General features: G+C 41.6%; 2 protein-coding genes across 6 annotated transcripts in view; one reads left to right on the top strand and one right to left on the bottom strand.

Annotated features, from left to right (window-relative positions):
* IMMT (inner membrane protein, mitochondrial) overlaps window positions 1-2,874 on the top strand; it is a 61,572-nt gene extending 58,698 nt beyond the window's left edge. For all 5 annotated transcript variants that reach the window (XM_011971122.1, XM_011971121.1, XM_011971120.1 and 2 more), the window contains 2 exons: window positions 165-294; window positions 1,924-2,874. In XM_011971122.1, coding sequence (XP_011826512.1) covers window positions 165-294; window positions 1,924-2,537 — 744 coding nt within the window. In that variant the 3' untranslated portion in view covers window positions 2,538-2,874. The remainder of the gene's footprint in view (window positions 1-164; window positions 295-1,923) is intronic.
* A 5,662-nt stretch (window positions 2,875-8,536) lies between these two features.
* The window catches only part of PTCD3 (pentatricopeptide repeat domain 3), a 31,393-nt gene continuing 18,909 nt past the window's right edge, over window positions 8,537-21,020 (bottom strand). Inside the window, exons 12-24 of the mRNA XM_011971123.1 lie at window positions 20,880-20,965; window positions 19,480-19,624; window positions 18,793-18,843; window positions 16,036-16,125; window positions 15,659-15,687; window positions 14,333-14,439; window positions 13,491-13,569; window positions 13,311-13,401; window positions 12,364-12,449; window positions 11,766-11,914; window positions 10,170-10,211; window positions 9,602-9,760; window positions 8,537-9,269 (exon numbers count right to left, since the gene is read on the bottom strand). Coding sequence (XP_011826513.1) covers window positions 9,179-9,269; window positions 9,602-9,760; window positions 10,170-10,211; window positions 11,766-11,914; window positions 12,364-12,449; window positions 13,311-13,401; window positions 13,491-13,569; window positions 14,333-14,439; window positions 15,659-15,687; window positions 16,036-16,125; window positions 18,793-18,843; window positions 19,480-19,624; window positions 20,880-20,965 — 1,205 coding nt within the window. The 3' untranslated portion in view covers window positions 8,537-9,178. The remainder of the gene's footprint in view (window positions 9,270-9,601; window positions 9,761-10,169; window positions 10,212-11,765; window positions 11,915-12,363; window positions 12,450-13,310; window positions 13,402-13,490; window positions 13,570-14,332; window positions 14,440-15,658; window positions 15,688-16,035; window positions 16,126-18,792; window positions 18,844-19,479; window positions 19,625-20,879; window positions 20,966-21,020) is intronic.

Raw genomic sequence — 21,020 nt, 5'->3', positions numbered from 1 at the left:
TATATATATATGTCAGACATTTTTGAAACTTTCTTTACACAAAATGTAGGAATTTCGTGACAACCGTAAGGCCCTCTTTGCTTCAGCAAGTAATTGCTGGAAGATTACACAGTTACATGACATGCATTGAGTATCACTTTTTTCTGGAACTATTTTTATTTCAGAACCTGTCTGAGAAACTCTCTGAACAAGAATTACAGTTTCGTCGTCTCAGTCAAGAGCAAGTTGACAACTTTACTCTGGATATAAACACTGCCTATGCCAGACTCAGAGGAATCGAACAGGCTGTTCAGAGTAAGCATAAGCTATGTTATCTTACAGATAATTTCTCTCAGCATAATTTATTAAAATAATTTTATAGCGAAAATGGGGTACATGTATTGACATCAGGACATAAAAATACTAATCACTCTACTTAATTGCAGTTTTTGCCATTAAAAGTAATGGCAAAATCTATATAACTAGAAATTTTATGCCTTGTATGACAAACACAAAATCACCATTTACAAGGCTATTTACCCAGTACCCTTTGGCTATGTCTCATGTGCCTGGGTGGTAAGGGCTAGGGGTCAGTGTGGTCCCATGCTTGCCTTCTGCAGGCTTGGTGGGTTATCTGGAGGAAGTGATTTGCCAAGTCCAACTACCAAATGGACAGTATTTATGCTGAGGCCTCCATGTGCCACATTGAAAGAAATGTCCTGACAATGAGGGTGTTAATCATTGTTTTTAGGTTTTTTAGGATGTTGTGGAGTCTTTTTTTGTCACATAACAATAAAAATAAATTCAATACTCATGGAATTTCAAGATCCAGTAGTCTGTTAAGTTCATTTGAAGTCTCCCATTTCTTTTTTTTTTGAGACAGAGTCTTGCTCTGTTGCCCAGGGTAGAGTTTAGTGGTGTGATCTCGACTCACTGCAGCCTCTGCCTCCTGGGCTCAAGCGATTCTCCTGCCTCAGCCTCCTGAGTAGCTGGGGATACAGGTGCGTGCCACCATGCCTGGCAAGGTTTTGTACTTTTTTTTTTTTTTTTTTGAGACGGAATCTCGCTCTGTCGCCCAGGCTGGAGTGCAGTGGCCGGATCTCGGTTCACTGCAAGCTCTGCCTCCCGGGTTTACGCCGTTCTCCTGCCTCAGCCTCCCGAGTAGCTGGGACTACAGGCGCCCGCCACCTCGCCCGGCTAATTTTTTGTATTTTTAGTAGAGACGGGGTTTCACCGTGTTAGCCAGGATGGTCTCGATCTCCTGACCTCGTGATCCGCCTGTCTCGGCCTCCCAAAATGTTGGGATTACAGGCTTGAGCCACCGCGCCCGGCCAGGTTTTGTGTTTTTAGTAGACACGGGGTTTCACCATCTTGGCCAGGCTAGTCCTGAACTCCTGACCACAAGTGATCCACCCACCTTGGCTCCCAAAGTGCTGGGATTACAGGCGTGAGCCGTTGTGCCTGGCCCTGAAGTCTCTCATTTTTTTTTGCAGAAGATTTCTGATGGCCTTAGCGTAAGTCTTAGCCTAATTTAAATAGTATGTTTCTTTCTCAACTATTAAAGGTAAAAATACGTGGATTAGATAGCATGCACATGTGAATGACTTCTGTGTACTCTTTGACCTAGCATTGTCCTGGGTGTCACAGGAAGAGGCAAGGGAGACTTAGTTGTGCTTGTGCCTGTATATCCTCCCTGTTTTCTCCATGACTTTAGTGAAAACAAGTCCCCATAAAATCATGTCATGCCTTACTGCCTGATTGATATGAAGAGGCCAGCTAGGAAAAGACACCAGAAATAAGTGGTGGGGGTGGGGTGGTAAGAAACTCTTTCTGGCCTCATCTTCCACATGTGTAGATGTAGCTTGTTGAATGTGCATCAGTTCTGTGGATGTATGTCATCAGATGGAGAGAAAAATGTTTGGCTTTGCCTTTTTTTCTTTGTAGGTCATGCAGTTGCCGAAGAGGAAGCTAGAAAAGCCCACCAACTCTGGCTTTCAGTGGAGGCATTAAAGTACAGCATGAAGACCTCATCTGCAGAAACACCTACTATCCCGCTGGGTAGTGCAGTTGAGGCCATCAAAGCCAACTGTTCTGATAACGAATTTACCCAAGCTTTAACCGCAGCTATCCCTCCAGAGTCCCTGACCCGTGGGGTGTACAGTGAAGAGACCCTTAGAGCCCGTTTCTATGCTGTTCAAAAACTGGCCCGAAGGGTAGCAATGATTGATGAAACCAGAAATAGCTTGTACCAGTACTTCCTCTCCTACCTACAGTCCCTGCTCCTATTTCCGCCTCAGCAACTGAAGCCGCCCCCGGAGCTCTGCCCTGAGGATATAAACACATTTAAATTACTGTCATATGCTTCCTATTGCATTGAGCATGGTGATCTGGAGCTAGCAGCAAAGTTTGTCAATCAGCTGAAGGGGGAATCCAGACGAGTGGCACAGGACTGGCTGAAGGAAGCCCGAATGACCCTAGAAACGAAACAGATAGTGGAAATCCTGACAGCGTATGCCAGCGCCGTAGGAATAGGAACCACTCAAGTGCAGCCAGAGTAAGGTCTAGGAAGATTTTCGTAAAGTCGTATTTCATGTCAAAGGAAATCAGCAGTGATAGACGAAGGGTTCGCAACAAGGGTCCCAGAATTGTCTAGAAATGAGCAGGTTTACAAGTACTGTTCTAAATGTTAACACCTGTTGCACTTATATTCTTTCCATTTGCTATCATGTCAGTGAACTCCAGGAGTGCTTTCTTTGCAACTTGTGTAACATTTTTCTGTTTTTTCAGGTTTTACTGATGAGGCTTGTGAGGCCAATCAAAATAATGTTTGTGATCTCTACTACTGTTGATTTTGCCCTTGGAGCAAACTGAATAAAGCAACAAGATGAAAACTGAGTATCTTATCTGTTTTCAAAATGTACATTTCTGGCCGGGTGCAGTGGCTCACACCTGTAATCCCAGCACTTTGGGAGGCTAAGGCGGGTGGATCACCTGAGGTTGGGAGTTTGAGACCAGCCTGACCAACATGGAGAAACCCGTCTCTACTAAAAATACACAATTAAGCCGGGTGTGGTGGCGCATGCCTGTTGTAATCCCAGCTACTTGGGAGGCTGAGGCAGAAGAATCACTTGAACGGAGGTGGAGGTTGCAGTGAGTCAAGATTGCGCCATCACACTCCAGCCTGGGCAACAAGAGCAAAACTCTCTCTCAAAAAAAAAAAAAAATTCTAGTTTGTTGTACGTACAGAAAATTTCCTGGAGAAACAACAACAGCAGAAGTAGGAACTTCTGGCACACAGAGTTTCCAGGCTGTGAATTGCGTCACCAGAAGTCCACAGCCTGCTTTTTGGCTTTGAAGGTTTTGGTGAATTGATTCCTGCTGCTCAGTCTCAAAAGAGTAATATACAAGCCAAAGTGCTAGTCTATCTGTAATTGGGGATATATCGTTCTAGTGACTTATTAAAATGTTGGTCTGCCCACAAGTTAATTCAGCGGCCCTGTATGGGTCACAGCTCCCAGTTCTAAAACACTGGTAACAGAGCTCAGTTCTTCCTAGTACCCGGGCTCTGAATCCCTTCAAAGTGGGGATGGGGAGCCTGAAATCTTAATGAAGAGACTAAATGGTTTTGTTGTGTATTTGATGTAGATTGCTGTAAAACCCAGAGAACTTTCTCAGTTCACCTTTCTAAAGATTAGTACAGTTGTCATATTGCATAAGCACTGATTATTTTACTCCATGAAGACCACCATCTCTACATAAAAATATTGTCAACTTTCTCCAGAGTTACAACTTTTTGTTGGGCATTGTGTGTTCACAAAGAAATTGAGGAGGCACTTTTTTCTGAGCAACACATCTGCAATCACAAAGGGGACAGGTTCTGCATCTGTAGGTGTATGCCAGCCCCTGCATTTGGGTAATTACATTCTAGTGTCTGTATGGCACTGGCCTTGTCCTTTGCTTTGGGGATATATTGGTCCACCTTTGGCTTGTGTTAATGTCAATAGTCCTTGTGTTCCCTCCTAAGTGGATTTATTTAATTCAGCAAAATACATCTAGTTTCTGATTGGAACACATGCCTTGTATTCCTTCCTGAGATTAATGCCCTTAATCTCAAAGGCAGAGGCACTCTGCACACCTACCTGGGGGATACTAAGTTTTTATTAGGAGATAATAGGACTGTTCTAAATTCAGTCTTTCCTTTTGGAATGGCACAAAATTGCAAAATACATTACTTGTAAAGCTAAACTTCCCTATTTGTCATACTAGAAATGCTTATAATTTCTATTTTACTTGTATGAGATAATGTAAGATATTATAGATTATAAGAAAATCTAAGTTTATCTTGGAACCCCGAAATAACTTCCTTCAGATGTGATTATCTGTTTGAACTTAGAAGCAGCAATACTGAGTGGTTTATTTATTATTATTATTTTTTGAGAAGAGTCTCACACTGTTGCCCAGGCTGGAGTGCAGTGGCACAATCTCTGCTCACTGCAACCTCTGCCTCCCAGGTTCAAGCGATTCTCCTGCCTCAGCCTCCCGAGCAGCTGGGATTACAGTTGCCCACCACCACACCCAGCTAATTTTTTTGTGCTTTTAGTAGAGATGGGGTTTCACTGTGTTGGCCAGGCTGGTCTCGAACTCCCAACTTCATGATCTGCCCACCCTGGTCTCCCAAAGTGCTGGGATTACAGGTGTGAGCCACCGCGCCCAGCCGAGTGGTTTATTTTAACCTGTAAATCAAAATAATGAAGACTACAGGCTTCTGAATCTTAGTAGTTCCTTTACCAGCCAACACACCCACCTCCTTGATTGCTTATTAGGAACCAAGATGATACTGAAAAGGGGACCCTGCTTGGCCAGGCCTTTATTTTCCTTCCTCGTGCTTAAAAATCTTCCTGAGATGTAACTATGTGCAAAAAGCAGCGGAGCCTCTTCTTGGGTTCTCAGTGCTACTTCAAGGAGATGGAGTCCCAAGGGCCAGGGTTATCTGGGAAGTGGATATAGCCCTGAGCCATTAGGGCAGGTCGGCTTCACTTCAGCCTTTCATTTATACTGCAAGTGAAGTCACGCGACTGCCATTGCCACAGCAAAAATCATAAAAAGCAAAATCATCACTTCTGTCTTGGTTTAATCCTCAATCTGTTTTAGTCTGAAATGACCTTGCCTCCCTCCTCACTGATGTAGGAGAGTGTTCAACATTTTAAAACTCATGCATCCTGATTGAACATTTTCATGTTAATATTTCAAAATTAATAATGTAACAAACTAACACCTAATTTTAGACAGTCTTTAAGGCACACTACCTTCATATTCCTTTGTATTAATTTAAATCCCCTGCTCTCTTAACAGATTCTGGATAAAAGCAGTCTCCAAGTCCCAAATGAGTTGTGCCACCAGTTTTAAAGTAACTTGCTTGGCTCGGTGCAGAACAGATCATTTGATTTAACGCAGAAGGGAAATAAAAAGGCTTATTAAATGTCAGGCAGATTCTCTTCATCAGGTCCAGCGGTCACCACACCCCTGTTATACTGTAGGTCTATTCTTCCCTGGCTTCCTTCCCATTGATGTATCCATGGGCCCTGAGATTGGCGGGGAGCTTGAGGAAGCAAAGGATGGGGGCAGGAAGGAGGGTCACCTGCCCACTGAAACTCTTACCCATGTGAGGAGTAGGTTTCACTAGTCTGTTTTGTTGAAGGGCTTCTGCAGGGGTTGTGAGGCAAGAGCTTGTGAAGGGGCCATTGTTGTGGGAACAGACACCACGGGTACTTGTGCAGAACTTAGATTGTCCTGGGAGTAAATTCTGTCATGACCTTTATTCCTCTTGGACACTCTTACTTTTCAAGCATCTTAGAGCTCTGAAAAACATTCTTGGGCTTGATCCCCAGCAGTACTGAATCCTGAAAGTCCACAGCTGGACATTTTCTTTCTTTTGAGATGGGTTCTCACTATGTTGCTCAGGCTGGTCTTGAACTCAAGCGATCCTCCAGCTTCACCCTCCCGCAGTGCTGGGATTACAGGCATGAGCCACTGTGCCTGGCCTGGACAGCATTTTTTAATAGGCTATTTTCTGGGCCAGGATGAAGACTTGTTCACTGCCTACATTTTGTGTAATCTGATTATCCCATGTCCTAGCAAATTGCCTTACAGCACCCAAACCAAATACGCCCATTTTTTTAGTAAAATGCCACTCTACCATTAATGTTGAATCTAAACGGTTCTATAAAACCTGCCTTACACACCCATACTCCTAGTGACTCATCATAGCATATCTTTTTGACCATGACCAGCAGTAAAAAATTTATATCACAATTTGCTACACTTAATGCATGTATCTATGCACAGATCTATATTGCAATGCAGTTTGAAAGACAAAGGCTACCCTATCTTAGAGACTATAGGTACGTAGCCAGTGACAGTACAATCCGACATCTTTTCCTCTACACCTAGTGCTTGGCATAATGTTTATACAGCAGCTCACTAGGGGGCTTTTTTGTTTGTTTGTTTTTTTGCTTTGAGGTTGCTGAAAGGGGAGGGTCTGCTTTACTGTGGTTACGTAAGGACTTCTCGAAGTTCTGCTTCTTAAGAGGTCATATGCCCTACTTGTAGTAGCAACGTGACTAAGGTCTCAAAATCAACGAATGAATACTTTGCAGAGTTGGTGGCATTCATTAAGCATTTACTAAGACCTAGGTGCTAGATTTGAGTTTGATTCTAGACATGTAGAATCTTCGAGTGCCATCCAACCACTTGAATACTTTGATGGCTATAATTTTAAGACAATCCTCAAATCCTCAAATGTTTGAACCAAACTAGAAGTCCAGTTTCTGACTTCTACACGTTGGTAATGTAACTCTGGCAACAACACTGAGCAAGTTTATTCCACGTATATTAAGACTCCCTTTCCCCTCCCCATTCCATGAGAGTCCTTAATCCCATTTGCTTTTTTTTTTTCTTGGAGACAAGGGTCGCTCCGTCAACCAGGCTGGAATGCAGTGGTACAATCATGGCTACTGCAGCCTCAGCCTCCCAGGCTCAAACAATCCCCCCACCTCAGTCTCCAGAGAGCTGGGATTACAGGCATGCACCACTACGCCCAACTGTTAAAATCTTTTGTAGGGAGGGGGTCTCACTGTTACCCAGGCTGGTCTCAAACTCCTGGGCTCAGGCGATCCACATTGGCACCTGAAGTGCTGGAATTACAGGCATGAGCCCTGCACTTGGCCCTATTTGCTCTTCCAAAATTCTGGTTTCTCTAAGACAGGGGCTTGCTCTGTTGCCCAGGCTGGAGTGCAGTGGTGCAATCACGGTTCACTGCAACCTCCCTCTCCTAGGCTCAAACAATCCTCCCATCTCACCCTCCCAATTAGCTGGGACACAGGTGCATACTGCCAGTCTGGCTTTTTAATTTTTTTTGTAGAGCTGGTGTCACTATGTTGCCCAGGCTGGTCTCAAACTCCTGGACCTAAGTGATCCTCCTGCCTCTGCCTCCCAAAGTGCTGATTACAGGTGTGAGTCACCACACCCAAAGAGAACATTTTACTGATAGTAGAGGCTAAAGACTATGATAAAATAAGCATTTACAGAAAATGGAGACTTATCCTGTGAGGCCTTAATTTTTCTCTGAGTTCAAGGCAGTTAATTGCTCAGAGTATGGGTTTGGAGTATCTATACCACAAATTTAAAAGTACCAAGCTAACAAATCACTCATTTTGAAAAGTCCACTACAAATTCATGGGCCATCTTCCCAGATGGATTTTCTCCTATCAACTCTAGCTGCAGAGCAACATGGTGATTCAGAATTGGCGCCTGGATAGGGAGACGCATACCATGAATCTAAGGACTGTATTGAATAGTAAGGCTAACAAGAGTCAGGCATCTGCAGGTGCTGATGAACCAGAGACAGGAAGGGACTGAGTTAACCTTTCAGGTGGCCAGGTTCTCCTTGGAAGCTGTAAACTAAGACTAGAGGCTAATTTCCTCTCTGTCCTGCAAATCTGCTTTGATACGGAGCAATACCCATGGATGCTTAAGTAGCTAGTTACTATATCAGCTTTTTTTTTGCGGGGGTTGGGGGGGATTCCTTCAATTAAATGCCCTAAGACCTGACATCCTAAGAGAAAGCACAAACCATACTTTGGTTTCTAAGGATGTGTGACCGGGTGCTGGCCTTCAGAGGATGGCAGACAGATGGGAACACAAGTATTAGTAGACTAGAGCATCCCATAATTGTCAACTCTGGCAAGGTAAAGATGAAGCTCTCATGTGGACAACTCACGGGCTACCTAAGTAAATCTAGGAGCCAGGTATGTGCAAAGTGGCTGGTGGGGGAAGCCCTCATGAAGGCAGGAATGCTGCAAACCTCCACTTACTGCCTTCCAGGACCATTTAAGTCACAGTGGTAAGAGCTGCTAGAAGTAGTCGTTACCAATTTGATTACCAGCAATACACAATGACGTCAAGAATACATTCCACATCCTTCTGTCATCACTAGCTCTCATTTCAACCACTAAAATAGGTACCAGCTATAGACAGAAAGGGAGACATGAAACATTCATGGCTGTTCAAGTTAGAAAACTATGGCAATGGCTATATTAACAAAAATGCAAACGTGTACATTAATTACAACAGTTATTTACAGTCATTTTACCAGTTGTGCAGCCTAAACTGCCATTATCTTGTTTTAGTCATTCCTAAGAGGCTTATTTCTGACATCGAAATATCCTGAAATTGGGAAACTATTGACCCAACCCCAACTGTGATAGAACTGCATGAACACCTTTCTAAGATGAAGGACCAGCATCACAGCAGCACATCAGGCCAACAAAGGCAGAAGTCCAGCAGCAGGGAGACGCCAATCGCACGAGGACGGCAGCATGAGGTCAGCTGACTGACACTGCAGGTGTGCAGGATTATCCTGATGACAAGAGCCATGGACCTCACCATGTGTCTGAAAACTGCAATGTTGCTACTTAAATGCTAAACCTTTAACAGTTCATTAATAGATGGTTATTAAGTAGCAAATTAGGAGCTTAAATCTACATAACTCGGCTGTGTACTGACTGTGCCTCACAGTAACAAATTCACCAAATCTTTATCTTGTCTTCTTTGTAACAGTGTTAAATATTAGCATATCTTAGTTCTCAGGTGTGATTCCAGCAGCTATGGTGAGGCCATTGCTGCTCCTGAATCTCCACTTTCATTTGCCTTCACTGGTGTCACTGTCGCTGTCACTGCTGCTGTCAGTATCACTGTCACTGGTCAGTGCAGTTAGGTTACCTAGGGCTTCCCTGTTAAGAAAAGAAAATAGAGGATTACACTGCAATTAAATTAGGTGCTGGGGTTCTTGGTGTCTCTGACACTCACCTATAGCCTATCAGTTTTGAAAGCAGAAAAAGGGACCCTGCAGCTGCATTAAAGTATATTAGGAACAAAAAGATTCTAACAGTCAAATCTAGAGGCCTTCCTGACTTGCATGACAAATGAAATCATCATTAAATTACTACATTCTGACCTTCTGCAAGAAAATACAGGGGATAGAAAGTTATGAACATTTTGAATGGGCAGATGGACGAAAGGTCTGCACCATTTTACAAACTTTCCTTCGTGGTGACCCACTTACTTTTGTTGTAGGTTGATTGCAAAATCAGTCATTACTCTCTGGATGAGGGCCTCACAACTAGGTAAGCTGAAGGCACTTGCCAGCTCTCCTACTTCAATGGCCTGGGAAGGGCTGTTAGATGCTTTTGCACAGTCCATAAACTCATTCAGCAACTCATTTCTGTAAAAGAAAGGCAAAGTGTGAACTTTCTCCAGCCTCTTTAGTAAAACATTTATAGGCAAGATCCAGTATAAGTTCAGTAATAGATTCTCAACAGTACTTCTGGAGACAAAATTAGATGAAGTCTAACATTTATTTTGTTTCCAGTGAGGTTGGAAAGTCTAAAGGGCCAAAGGGATTATCAACATTCATTCAATGACTTCATGATGATCTATTCTGTGTAGCTCATGGTGACCCGTGAGCACAGATTAAAAACTGCTTGCCTCAGGATGCCCTGGATAGTAGGGAGTTGACGGTATGCTTGCCTAACAGAAGAGTGCCCAAATGTGGTGGCTAAGGCTGGTGAAGAAATTCCAAATGTGGCTACTTCTAGGCCGTACTCAAAGAGAGCTGATTGATTTCAACTTACCTAGGGATCTTATTATGCTTCCTGAAAAGCCCCAACATTTTCCTGTTCAAGATAGGAAAAAAATTATGAATACTATTAGAAAAACAAGGCAATCAGATACTATAGCTGTTATTCCTCTGTAATCACAGACTAAACGCCCTTTTCTTAACTACACTGTAAGCTCCCAAAGACACACATCTGTGGGCTCTACTAGCTCCCAGCCCTGTGTATACATGAGAATCACCACAGGTGCTTAAACTCCCCAAACGAATCTATACTGCAATTTTCACAGGTAAATCTGATATGCTGCCAATGTCAAGATTTGCTGGTATAGGTTGAATATTCCTGATCCAAAAATGCTCCAAAATCTAAAACCCCATACACTTCTGGTCTCAAGCATTTTGGAAAAGGGATACTCCAACTGTATTTGTCCTCTTGTAGAGGATCACCACTGTCCTAGGGAGGGAATCCATCCTGTGCACAGCTGGAAAAGAGGCATGGAACAGAACAATGCTGTTTCCCTCTCTTAAAATACGGCAGGGGTTCAGTCTGTCTTAGAATTCTGTTATGAAGAGCAGGCTCAGATTGAGGCAACAGTCTCATGTAAGTGCTCCCCATTAGCCTGCCACACGCAGGACAAAAGAGAAACACATACATTCAGCTCCCATGACTCAGCTGAGGTCCGTACCCCTGCGCCAATCATCACAGCCTGGTCGTATCAAGTGTGTGCCAAACTGCCTGAGCTAACAACCAAATGCAAATGTCATACGTCTCTGTCACTAGCAGCATAGTTGCTAGAGGGGCGTGTGTGAGCTGCACCTCAAAGACAAGCCTTCATCATCTTTTCCTGGAGATACCTGACTGGCAATCAGATGTTCAAATACAGTTACTTTCTTGTACAAGGAGCCATGCACAAGCACCTCCCACTCGTGACTCTTAGAACACACATTTATATACAAAACAAAATACAGGAAAACTACCTGTCACTATCCCTAAAAAAGATCCTTTTGCTCATTTTTGGAAACATGAATATGGCTAAGGTTCCCATTCACAAACACAAAAATTAGTATGTGAATGAAGTGCTGATAAAAACATAACCAGAACACAGCGGCACCAACCAAGGATGGGTTGTGGTCAAGGCCAAGTTTAGTTAATGTGCGTAAATGCCAGCTTCCAGAAGTCTAAGTACACAGCCCACATTTTAAGCTGGAGAGCGGGATGGGAGAAGCATCCAAAAATACTTCAATAACCCAAATGACCAAAACATTTTCAAAACTATGTTTCCTTGATCATGTTTCTTTGATCTTTAGTCCATTTAAGTGGAGTAATGGGGTTAAGTGACTTACTTGTCCATAGACACAGAAAGTAGAAAGGGAAAGACAATTAATTCTCAGCCTATGGTTTGAGAGAACCATGCCTTATCTCAAATACATCATGCATATTGTCTTCTCCCAAAAGTTTCCTTTTTAGTTGGTATTTGCAAGTTCCCAAATCAAATACTTGTTACATGGCCAAATGAGAGAATGGCCAAATGAGAGAACTTCTACCAGCGTGGGTCAATGTTTTAGATCCAAATACAAAAGCTTCTAAAGTGTAAACTTGTGGTACTGTACTCACCAGGCTTCCTGAGTTCTCCCAGCCCTTAAAAAGAGGACAGCTATACAGTTGAGAGAGATGGCTGACCAATCCTGAGCAGTCTGTCTGATGGGTTGGCTTTCATATGTAGATTTGATATCAGCAGCACAGTCAGCAAATGCCACCTGAAGCTGAGAAGCTTTAGGAGTCAACAGAACTGCCTAACTGATTTTGTGAGAATTTCAGTTCAGAATTACAGGATCCTTAAATTCTGAGAAATACATTTTACCATTTGCATATATTATGTGTATAGCACACGAGTAATTAAAAAAGGACCCTGTCCTAAGTATTTTGATTAGCCACAACTTTCAAATTCAGCTATGCATTTCCTTTATAGATGGAGATTTTTTAAAAAGCAAGCTGAAGACAGAAGCTAATTTCATGTTGCCTGTTTTGGACTACAGGAAAGAGGGTAACTTTAAGGACAGATTTCGGCTAAAGGCAAGATATGTTTAGATGTATCATCACTCAAATATGGGTTTGGGTGGCAGAACTCTCCAAAATGGCAGATGAAACTGGGGAAGCTAGCCTTAAGATCTCAGTATGGGAGGATATACTGGCTGGAGAGTTTCAGGCCTACCTCTGGTGGGTGTTTGTCCCTTGCCATGAGCATCAGGATCTCTTCTCTCAGGTCGTTGCGGAACTTGAAACCATATTCTTTACTATCTTGAGACAAGAAAGGAACAAGGAGTGATCATTGTTAGGTAAAACCAACACTCTCTTGTTCACTGTCAACCTATTTTTTGCTCGGTAAAAATAAGTTGCTGTTATTTATTCTAGGCTTATCCCAGGATTCCAGAAACCCACCAGGATTCAAGGTGGAACAAATGTAAAAGCCAATGCCTGGGCCTTGTTCCAGTGAGGTGTTCATCACAGCACGTGCACTACATGGGAGCGGTCACCAGCTCCACGTGGTAAGACATTGTTTTATAGCACGTGGGAATTTTTAATATACTTTTATTACTCATTACAGCAGTCTTGTGAAGCAGGAGGGCAGGACTAGAGCCTACTTACTTATAATACAGTAGTCACCTAGTGGAAGATACAGAGTATCTATTTCATTTTGCAGTCAAGTTATACACATAAGACAGACCAGTACACACACCCATGATGCGTGACGCTCATGGCTATTACTTGGAATCATAATCATCACTGACTGGTTAGCAAAGTGAGGCCACACTGGCACAGGGGAATTGCACAGGCTCTCGGATCCAAGGCCTTCATTCAGATTTAGGGTCTGCTACGTCATCAGCACTTACTTTCTTTGGGTCATATCACACAACAGGTGCACAAAACTCAGCTCATTCCTATGTCACCAAGGGACTGACTTAAGTCATTTTCAACAAATTTTTCTCCTGATAGTCAACATGCAACATGAGCACGTGACCTTGAAGTAGCTCTCAACTAACACATTCAGTTCAGTCAAAATGGAAGTTTTCATCCCTAACAGTAATGTTATCACATTCATTATCAAAACAGAAGATACTGAAGTGACATGCACCTGGACACATACAAAGTAAAACGGACCTTTCCAAATTTGAGGAATCATTTCTAGCCGATTGGCCACATCCAGTGCTTGGAGAAGATGTATCAATGTTTGGGACTGGGGAAAGCAGACCTGATTAAGAGAAACACATTTTTAAAGCATTAATCTACAGAAACCCAATTCATCTAGAATGATAAATAACAAGTAATGAACCATCTTACTGAAGGTATCAGGTCCTCATACCACTTCAAGGTGACATCAATTTGCTCCATTAGACAAATCAAATCAAAGAACTTGGAACTGTGATGAAGGCAAAAAGTATGTTTAGTCTAAAGTCCCTATGTCTAACAACAGGGGAAATAATGAGTGAAATTACAGCATATTATATGTTACAAAGAATTTCAAAATACTGACAATTTCAAGTTAAACGAGCCAATACTTGGTTTAAGAGCTGCCAGTATATGCTGATTTCCCAACTAAACACCTTACCCTCACCGGGTCATTTCTAACTGTTTCCTCTGTCTACTCTTAGGTCATGGTGAATAGATACTGAACTTCAAATTCATTTTAGAAACATTCAATGTGAAACAAGGATTTGGATACACAGAAAACGATTCTCACACATCTGTTAACATGCTGCCTTCTTAAATTCATGTTCTTAGCTGCCTAAAAGCAAACCCATTTAGGGAGTATCTCTGGGTTCCAGTATCTTGATCTTTGAATACAAAAGCAAGGCAGGTGAGAGGAAATCTTCAGGGCTCACCCTGCTATGATAATTTGAAAATGTAAAATGAGAGGGGGTAGAGGAAAAAAGATATGTAGATTTTAATCTGTTGCCAAAAAAAAAAAAAAAAAAACCAAACTCAAAGGACACAAACTAGTACAGTCTTTCAAATCTGGCAGTTTTACCACTGCTTTAATTCCTAAGTGCTCAATTAACATGTCCTATTAGATCACTGGCATGCTGCCTGAAACCAGAGGTGAGGTATAAAGGGACATCAACAGCCTCCCACTTGCAGAATATGGTAACTCATGCAAAAGGATACATTTCCAACACACTTACTAATAGAAATTACGCCGATGACCAAGTCCAATGAATTTCCGGTTGTCTCCAGTATTTAAAAGGTCATGTATTTGGTAGGCAAGTTCTAGATCTCTGAGAGATGAGCACTGAAAATTTGCAAGTAGTAAGTATCACTCTGATACCCTGTCAGCCACGTGGTTCACAAATGAATAAAAATAGTAGAGCATCTTGTGAAAATACTTAATGTTGATTAAACGTATTATTGGTTGACAGCAAATAAGTTACAAGAAATGGGGGGAGACAAATCCCAAGTCCTGTGAAATTTATTACAATATTATTTTAATTTAGCAATTATACCGTTAGAAATTAATCCTATAACAACATCTGGTCAAGCGCACAAAAGACACCTGCAGTGCAGAGTCTGGACTAGTAAAAATCTCCATGAAGTAATCCCAAAATCTACCCACAGGAAAGTTAAGTTGTAGTTCTTACTATGAAATACTGATTGCTGTCAATAAATAAAACACCCTGAAAGTATGCCTGGATATACATACACTTGAGTACCCAGAGTAAATACCTTGGTAGGATCCACACTAAATATTAGGTTGGTGCAAAAGTAATTGTGGTCTTTGCCATTGAAAGTAGCGGCTTTTATAATTGCGGTTTTTGCCACTGAAAGTAATGGCAAAAGCCACAATTACTTTTGCACCAATCTAATAGTAAAGCAATTAAATTACCCTTAGGGAACAGGGTTCATCTTAAAACTGCTTGAAATTTTTCCTATGATAAGCATGATTAAATAAACTAAAATAAAAACCATTATCAATTTTAACTTACTAATAGGCAAATCCGAAATATTATGGAAGCTTATCTGTTCGAGGGCATGAAAAACATCAACGTAAACAATAAACAAAGGGTAGGGATAGTATGTGATTGAAAAGTACAGATTTTAGGCCAGGTGTGTTGGTTCACGCCTATAATCCCAGCACTTTGGGAAGTAGTCAGGAGTTCAAGACCAGCCTGGTCAACATGGTGAAACTCCATCTCTACCAAAAAAAAATACAAAAATTAGCCAGGTGTGGTGGCGCACACCTGCAGTCCCAGCTATTCAAGAGGCTGAGGCAGGAGAATCGCTTGAACCCAGGAGGCAGAGGTTGTGGTGAGCCACTGCACTCCAGCGTGGGTGACACAGTGAACCTCTATCTCTAAGAGAAAAAAAAAAAATTATAGATTTTAGAGAAAGAAGAAAAAACAGAAGCAAAGACATGACTGAGGAGTTAGAAAATGAAAGGAACCAGGAAGACCCCTCCAGCTACAGATAAATTTAGGAAATGGATAGTGAATTAATAAAGAAATGATACTTACTACACTCATGGCTGACTGAAAAAACTTATCTGAAAATCAAAGTTCACAAGAGCTTTGGTTACAATGGATAAAATATATTTTCAAGTCAGTAACATTAACAAAAATCCTGCCAACAAAACTGGTAACATGTAAAATAAAGCTACGAACGTAAAAACTTAAGAGAGGCAGGAACGTGCCACAGACATTTTGGCTTTCTCAGAAAGATCATGGCAAATATTACTAAGCTATATACACCTACTATGTACTCAAATTTATTTAAAAAATAGAAACAAAAATACTACTAAGCTATATAGGGATCACGAGGCCTCTAACTGGCACTCAGGGAAACCGGCCCTCTGTCTTTGGAGAAGGAAAACACAAGTGATTTCTGTACATACCATCATCCGGGTCCTTTGCAGAAAATCTCTTTCCCATTAATTCATTCATTATATCATAAATGATGAAGGATGATCTATTTGAAGGGTTTCCTGCATAACAAGAAAGCAAATGTGTTTAATCCACTTCCTTTACCACCACCAACCTCACAGTACCTAGTACAAAGGGACACATTTCTCCTTCCTTCACCTCCAGCCTAAGTCCTCGCATAGAGCTGGGTGGAGGCCAATGCTTGCTAAAGGAACCACTACACCCTGCAGAGAGCAATTCTCTGTAAAATCTGGAATAATCACAGGTCTCTATTCATGTGCTCCACTGAGACTTTCCCCTTTCTTTAGGCTCTTCACATGAAGCCTGACTTACTGGAGTAGGAGGCAGACAGTAACACACACTCCCTCACCAAACCAGCATACTTAGAAAAACTTTTTTTTTTTTTTTTTTTTTTTTTTTTTTTGAGATGGAGTGATGCACTGTTGCCCTGGCTGGAGTGCAATGGCACAATCTCGGCTCACTGCAACCTCCGCTTCCCGGTTCAACCGAGTCTCCTGCCTCAGCCTCCCAAGCAGGTGGGACTACAGGCCTCCGCCACCACGCCTGGCTAATTTTTTGTAATTTTAGTAGAGACGGGGTTTCCCCATGTTGGTCAGGCTGCTCTTGAACTCCTGATCTCATGATCTGCCCGCCTCAGCCTCCCAAAGTGCTGGGACTATAGGCACGAGCCATTGCGCCCAACCAAAAATGTTTTTTGCTAGTAATCATTTGTGTTCCCTTTAAATATAATCAGAATGAGGTCAAGAAAAAGTAAACTAGAATGGACAGGGCAGTTCTTAAAAATAACGTGAGCTGAGCACTAATAGGTCAGAAAATCATCTGCAATATTCCCAGTCAAATATTTCTCTACACTCTGTTCCCTACCTGTTCTGTGTGTTCGTGGTAGCAGAGTTGTAATGACAGTGCAGATAGTTTCACAATTTGCTCAAGCATGTTTCCCTTTGCTAACATTCTTAATTTTATCAGTTACATAATATTCTCTTTTCAATGTATTGTTTCTAGGCTAATTTAAGCTTTCTCTTTTGAGTAAATTCCTAGAAATTATTATTATTATTGAGACAGGGTCTTGCTCTGTCACCTAGGCTGGAGTGCAGTGGGACAAATGCAGCTTACTACAGTTTCCACCTCCTGGCCACAAGCAATCCTCCCGCCTCACACTCCTGAGTAGCTGGGACTACAGGGGTGCGCCACCATGTCCAGCTACTTTTTTCATGTTTAGTAGACATGGAGGTCTCTCTGTGTTGTCCAGGTTGTTTTCAAACTCCTGGGTTCAAGCAATCCTCCTGTCTTGGCTTCCTAAATTGCTGGAATTACAGGCGTAAGCCAAAATTATTATTGCAGACAGGCAATTTATATACATAAGACAAACCAACACAGCTCCCCCAGATTCCCCATCCCCCAGTCCTGGCTGTTACTTAGGAAATGTAAGTACATCTGACTTTGATTAGCAATTGAACCAGTGATGAGAGTTACAGAGGAAAGGAATATACTTTGGGGTCAGAAATACTAGCTCCATCACAATCTCACCAAGGTTGAGTAAAATTTTAGGGGACACAATTATGGAAACTTTATCTGTTTCCAAGGTACAGTCAATTAACTGTTTGGTTCCTTTTCCTAAAGATAAAATTTGCCTATACAGGTGATGATATGGATTTTACAAAATTAGTCCTCCAAACCAGAGAGAATCAAGTTCTCTTCTGTAATTTTTATAGTCTATCACGAGAAAGAATGACTAGAACTGTCAATTCTGAACTCAAGGGTTATTTCTTAGGCTGGGGATAAATGGATAAGAACTAAAAGATTCTGAGTGTCTCATATGTGCCTTCCAAACACAGTAGCAGACACGGTGTGGAACTCATTTAACTACCACACCCTGCTGCTATTCCTCAGGTAGGTATCCAGTCACTTTGACATAGCTGGTAAATAAATGATAGAGCCGACATCTCAGTTCAGGTGTGTCTCTCTCCAAAGTCCATCTACAGAGCAGAGCTCCCAGTGGAACTGACCTAAAAGTGGACAACGAATGGAGCCTTGAGGTCCTCCCAAAAGGCTTCACAATAAGTTTACCTTTCCTCTGAAGCAGCAACGTCCACAAACTTTTGGCAAAGATGGAAATGTTCTGAACCTGCATCACTGAACATGGTAGCCACTAGACACATGGCTACTGAGCACTAACGTGACAAAATAATTTATTATTTTACTTAATTTTAATTAACTGGCCACATGTGGCTAGTGGCTACAGTATTAAATAGCATAGCTCCAGAGAACAAAAGGGACTTCAGCCAAAATACATTCTAACCATTCCCGTTTGTACAACATCACTGACAGTACATTCCATAACCTTCTCCCCTCCAGCTCAAGTTTCATACCATAAACAAGATTGCTAACCTCAAGAATAATTTTAGGTAGTAAGACCCTGTCCAATAAAAAAAATCAGCTGGGCATGCTGGTAGGTATCTGTAATCCCAACTACTCAGAAGGCTAAGGAGGGAGGACTGCTTGAGCCCAGGAGTTCAAGGCTGCAATGAGCAAGATCCTATCTCTAAAAAAAAAGCCACAACTTTCTGCTCAGGCTGTACAGGTTAATTTACAAATTATCTTTTCTTAATTCATATGCAGAGAAGATAACCTGCAACAATTAATCACATAAATTCAAGAAAGCTGGTCAATTTTCTATATAAATTAACACAATTTAAGGCCATACATACCAGGTTGATAAAACAGCTGAATAATATGGTGATATGTTGCAAGCGAGGGTTCTCGAATTACCAGGTGAATAGAAAAAATAAACAATGAGGTAAACACACAGCAATCCAAAATATAGTTTACTGAGACACACTGAATTTAAAACATATTAATGTTAATATTTAAGCAATAGATGCATTTCTATTCCTTTGAACAAAGATACTTTCCAACTCATTAATGTAAAGGTGAAAAACTATCATAAAGACTTAATCACTTTTTGAAAGTCCAAATACTTAGTCACATTCTTCACTGAGAACAGTAAAATATATTTAAGTGAATTGATTCCCAAAGCAACTTTCAATAAAGTAACCAATGAAAAATATACAATACACTAGCACACACTTAGGTTCAAATACCTAATTATGCTGGAAAAATGTCATGAATTTAAAACTAGCTAACTCAAAGCAATCACTTCTCCTCAGATTCAACAGAACCATAAACAGGTACCTAAAATACTAATGAACACTAAGATGATAAAGACACTCCCACCATAAGTACAGTACATTTAATTTAATGTGTCAAACATGGAAACAAAATTTCCAGCATATTATGTAAGCAGAAGAAGAATTTAAAGGTCTTTGCTTATGTTGACCTGAAACCTCTGGCTGGCACAGTCTCTGTCTTCAGAGGAATCAAGGGCGCATCCTCACCTATTCCAATGGCTTTCATTTCACGTAAAAGCTGTAAGGCTGGCAATCTTGCAATCACATGAAATCTTCGGAGACATTTCAGAATGGTATTAAAAGTCTGCAGATTTGGTTTCACGTTCTGTGCAACCATGTGTCTTAGCAGCTCCTAGTTGAATAAAAAACAAGTATCTTTCATTCCTGGGTAATCTGTCCAATAATCTGTTTCATACAAAATAAAGAATTTAGCGTTCTTGCTTATGTTTAAAGCAAGTTAGTAACTATATCCCTATTTTAAGAACTGTTTATTAATTAACAGGTTCCATGATTCTGCCTTTTAAAGAAGCCTGCTAATGCAAACACCCACCCCACTTGATCAAGGTGGTCAACTGTCTTCAGTCTTCTACCAAGGAGAGTTTTCCAAGAAAAGACTCAAAAGTAATAGACCAGTATGATATAAAAAAGTGTTTTTTTTGGTTGTTTTTTTTTTTTTTTTGAGACAGAGTTTCGCTCTTGTTGCCCTGGCTGGAGTGCAGGGGCGCAATCTTGAGTTGAGGCGATTCTCCTGCCTCAGTCTCCTGAGTAGCTGGGACTACAGGCGTGCACCACTACGGCTGGCTAATTTTTGTATTTTTAGTAGAGACAAGGTTTCACCATGTTAGTCAGGCTGCTCACAAACTCCTGACCTCAGGTAACCCACCCGCCTCAGCCTCAAAGTGCTGGGATTATAGGCATGAGCCACCGTGCCCAGCTGTTTCTGTTCTTAAGTTACTAGGCAAGAATCAATCCAGTGATTTCAACTTTTTGAACTTACACCTGATAGGAATTTGACAGCAAATATGCATTACTTTGTAACAGAAAAACTATTATGAAAAATAAATGAATAAAATGGTCCAGAATTCTAGCTGTATACTCTGGGTCAAGTAACTTTTTCTTCTCATGTGCCAGACACAGCTGAGTTCCAGGGCTGCGGAAAGGGTAGTGAACAGTTAACTGCTACACAGTGACTGCCATGCACATGCTCATAAATGCTATCTCCAGCTCATATACTTTTCTTTCTTTCTTTTTTTTTTTTTTGAGAAGGAGTCTTGCTCTGTTGCCAAAGCTGGAGTGCAGTGGCACAATCTCTGCTCACAGTAACCTCTGCCTCCCGGGTTCAATCGATTCTCTTGCCTCAGCCTCCCAAGTAGCTGGGATTACAGGCATGCACCACCACGCCCGGCTTTGTTTGTACTTTTAGTAGAGACGGGTTTCACCATGTTGGCCAGGCTGGTCTCGAACTCCTGGCCTCAGGTGATCTGCCCGCCTCGGCCTCCCAAAGTGCTGGTATCACAGGTTTGAGCCACCACACCTGGCCAGCCCATCTATTTCTGGCAAAGAGTATTTAAGCCCTATTAAAAAATAAACTGAGGATTCCTCCTTACCAGTATATCACTCCATTTTGCCTCAAACTTCTCATTTATCACGAATACTGTTGCTTCAATCAGTGCATTAAATGTGTACACATCAGCTGTAAAATAAAAAAATGATAAAATTTGGGGTTGAAGATGAATCCCTAAATGGCT

This window comes from Mandrillus leucophaeus, unplaced genomic scaffold (assembly GCF_000951045.1).
Source record: "Mandrillus leucophaeus isolate KB7577 unplaced genomic scaffold, Mleu.le_1.0 Scaffold988, whole genome shotgun sequence".
Classification (NCBI taxonomy): domain Eukaryota; kingdom Metazoa; phylum Chordata; class Mammalia; order Primates; family Cercopithecidae; genus Mandrillus; species Mandrillus leucophaeus.
This window is presented reverse-complemented; position numbering and strand designations above follow the sequence as displayed.